At 51.6% G+C, this 3,485-nt stretch overlaps 1 protein-coding gene across 1 annotated transcript; it reads right to left on the minus strand.

Annotated features, from left to right (window-relative positions):
* Nucleotides 1-349: 349 nt before the first annotated feature.
* Nucleotides 350-2,213, minus strand: LOC129395389 (melanoma-associated antigen 8-like). The gene has a single exon (XM_055106668.2). The coding sequence runs from the start codon at nucleotides 2,196-2,198 to the stop codon at nucleotides 1,242-1,244; it is 957 nt and encodes a 318-aa protein (XP_054962643.1). The 5' UTR covers nucleotides 2,199-2,213; the 3' UTR covers nucleotides 350-1,241.
* Nucleotides 2,214-3,485: the final 1,272 nt, after the last annotated feature.

A 3,485-nucleotide genomic window follows, 5' to 3' on the forward strand; every position in this document is an offset into this window, starting at 1 on the left:
AATTGCACTTCAGATAAGCTAGTTAGAATGTTTCTTTAATAGAGTCAGCTCTGGCTCTCACAACCAGGAAAAAAAGCACCTGGCCAGTGGCATCTGGGCCTCACATCCCAGCAGATTCATGCTTCTCTCTCAGGAAACCCATGTGTATGATGGGTATCCATCACCAACTTCGTGTGCTGTGTTCAACCGCACTGAGACAAGAGTGCAGGACACCTCCCATTCCTGCCCCAGGAGGAGATGCCTCTCTGTTTCATCCACCATCCAAAAGGAACTGCTGAGCAGGTTTCCCTTCCAAACTTTCCTCTCGTCCTCTGAGAATCTGGCTCTGGCCCCACCCCACTTCATTAGAATCAGCTCGCCCAAAAGGTACTGCAGTTTCCCAAAGCCCAAAAGGCCTTGGTTCAGGGCATGTACACTCCACCACTTCCTGTTGCTCCACACGCTCATCCCTCTCTTATTTTTCCTTTAGATCTTAGAGGATACCTGGCCACCATAGTTATGTGGCTGCAGATACTAGACTCTACCACCCTAAGGTCAGGGGTGGGCCTGGCTTACTGTAGCATCTCCAATACTAACCCAGGGCCTTCCAAATAGCGGAAGCTCAATGAATATTTTGGGAAAAAATGAGCCAGTGAGCAGGGGGACTTATTTATTCATATTTAATTCAGTTTCATTCTCAAAGAAGCCAAGCAAATTCAGGTACATAGGGTACACTAAGAGGTACAGGTAAGGCAAGAATTAACTATTGTTTAATTTCTTTATGTCTTTATCTCATGTATTTTACTGCTATGTTGTTTCACATTTCTAAAAAAACCTTAATCCTCTGCTCTTGTAGTGTCTGAATTCGAGAAATAACATGGGTTTCCCAGTATAAATGAAAAGCAAGACTCTTACTCCTAAACTATATAAAAAGCAGTAAGTCTGTCTACTGTCATACATAAAATGAATGTTGAAGTTCATTACACCATCCATTAGAAGGAACATTGGAACAATTCCAAAAGGAAACAAAGATAAACCTCCAAATCGCCCAATAGAACAGGAACTGAGAGATGGTCCACACTGTGTTCCCTCACACCCAACATGCTCCCCACTACTGAGAACTGTGACTGCTCTCTTCAAACATAGAGTGAAGAATGGGCCTCATGTAACAGAACAGGGAAAGTGGTGGATGTGGCCCTGGAACGTGCACTGGCCCAGGCCCTCCCACAACCTGCCCCACTGGCCCTAGCTGCAACTCCTGCTCAAACTCCTTTCTCCTCTCCCAAAGCCTCTTCATGCAGGGATGGGTAGGAAATGCGAACTCTTGCATTGACCCTGACCACATGCTCCAGGACTTTCACATAGCTGGTTTCAGCAAGGGCCCTTGGACCCCACAGGAACTCGTAGCGCACAGGATCACTGCCGGGCGCCTGGCGGTACTCCAGGTAGTTCTCCTGCACCCACTCTTGGGTGAGCAGCTTCCTGAGCTTCCAATAGACACTGTGCTCCCTCCCATCATACAGCCCCATCACACTCAACGCTTCCCAGATTGCCTCCTCCGGGGCGCGGCTGCCCTCCATTAAGATCATGCCCAGGACGATTATCAGGAGGCCGGTCTTGGGCGTACTCTGATCATCACCCAGCAGGCCATCATAGGAGAGGCCCAGGCAGGTGACAAGGATGTAGGAGTGGCTGGCAGGGTCCACTTCCTTCACATCAATGCCAAAGATCACCTGCATGCACTCAGAGGCTTTGCTGAAGATATCAGGAAAGTGGTTCTTGTAATTTTTGATGACACTCTCAAGCATTTCTGCCTTTGTGACCGGCTCCTTAATTTGATATTTGCGGAGCAGGAAACGAACTAACTCAGCCACTTTCTCATCAAGTGCTTCCCGGAACAGGGACTCCAGGTGAGCTGGGTCCGGGGAGGTGCTCGGCCCCTCCTCTTCATTGATGCTGGAACCCTCATCGGATTGGCTCCATAGAGTGCTGTCGGTGACAGTCAGGGAAGAGGAGGCACCCTCAGGACTCTGGGGAGGACTTGGTGACCCAGAATCAGTCACCTCCTCAAGGGTTCCCATGATCAGAGTAGAGGAGGAGGATGCAGCCTTCTGCTCCTCAGCTGTGGGAATCTGCACATCCATAAGCCCTGGTGCCTCTCCTTGGGCCTGAAGGCCTTCCTCAGCCTTGTAGCGCTGACTCTTCTGCCCAAGAAGCATGATGACTCAGGTCAGGGCAGCAGGAGAGTGTGGGCCAGAGCTGGGCAATTGAGACCCACAGGCCTGGGGAGAGAGGAAGCGTGTGAGAGGCCTCAGCTGGGTACTACACCCTGGATGCCCTAACAAAGGTCTACTTACAGGTCTTCTTCAGTGCTTCTCTGGGGCCTCCTGACCTCCTGGCTGGCCTGTTCTCTGCGAACCTGAAGGAGAAATTGAGAGGGCATCTCAGGGTGCAGCCTCCTGGCAAAGGCCAAGGCTCCAGGACTGACAAAAGGGCTGGTAGGGCCAGGAACTGTGGGGTTCCTGCTGTTCTGATGCCAGAGGGGCCTCTGGTATACATACAGGGGAAACACCACCTCAGCTTGACTGCTACTACTGCCTGGGCCTCTTATGCTCTGTGATTGAAGATACTGCCTCAGACCAAGACCTCACAGCCTGGTTCCTGGAGCTCCTAGAAGATAAGTCGAGGGGAACTCAGGCTGCAGACTGCAAGCACAGCCCCAGCACCCCAGTGCTGTCAGGAGGGTGAGCCTGACTCTGTGAGCTCCCCACTATTTTATGTGGATGGTCCTTTCTGTGCTCATTCAGGGCCCTCATCTTTCTCCTGGCAGGGCCTGGATCTGGCCCTTTTGCTGGCCTGAGAAACTTTCAGATCAAGAGTTTACATCCCTGATATGGAAGACAAGGACATGAAGGGACCCACATCTGGCCCCACATGCCCAAGGCCTCCTGGGAAAAAAGCAATAGCTACACAAAATACAATGGGGCCCACGTGTCCTGTCCTAGGGTGAGAAAAAAGCAATAGCTACACAAAATACATTGGGGCCCATGTGTCCTGGGCTGACCTGAGGCCACTTCCTTAATCCAAGGACCTATCTCCAGGAGACACTGGAAGAGCAAATGAGGGGATTCCATCCACCCACCTTTCCCTGCACTTCCCATGGCTGACAGAAGGTGCAGGGTGGGGTTTGGTCCTGTGTGTTTGGTGAGTGGTGTCCTCTGAGTCCCTGACTCCTGGCAGGGCCTTGGACCCCCGCTCTGCTGACCTGAATGCAGTGCCCTCAGACCAAGGCCTTCTTCTCCCTGAGACCAATGAGTCTGGTATAACACAGGGGCCTCAGCTGATAGTCCTGCTCATGCTCTCAGGGGTGACAAAAGAGGCCGGGCAGATTTCTGTTGGGCCCCCATCTGTTTTTTGCCTGCTAGGAGAACCATCGAGGGTACCCTCAGTCTTCCCTCAGTGTTGTCACCTAGACTCTTGGTAGATTCTTGGACCGCTGAGTCTGT

The sequence above is a fragment of the Pan paniscus genome, chromosome X, assembly GCF_029289425.2.
Source record: "Pan paniscus chromosome X, NHGRI_mPanPan1-v2.0_pri, whole genome shotgun sequence".
Classification (NCBI taxonomy): domain Eukaryota; kingdom Metazoa; phylum Chordata; class Mammalia; order Primates; family Hominidae; genus Pan; species Pan paniscus.

What these genes read in the sequence shown, in the direction of transcription:
- LOC129395389 (XM_055106668.2), bottom strand. Translation starts at nt 2,198, where the DNA reads ATGCTTCTTGGGCAGAAGAGTCAGCGCTACAAGGCTGAGGAAGGCCTT.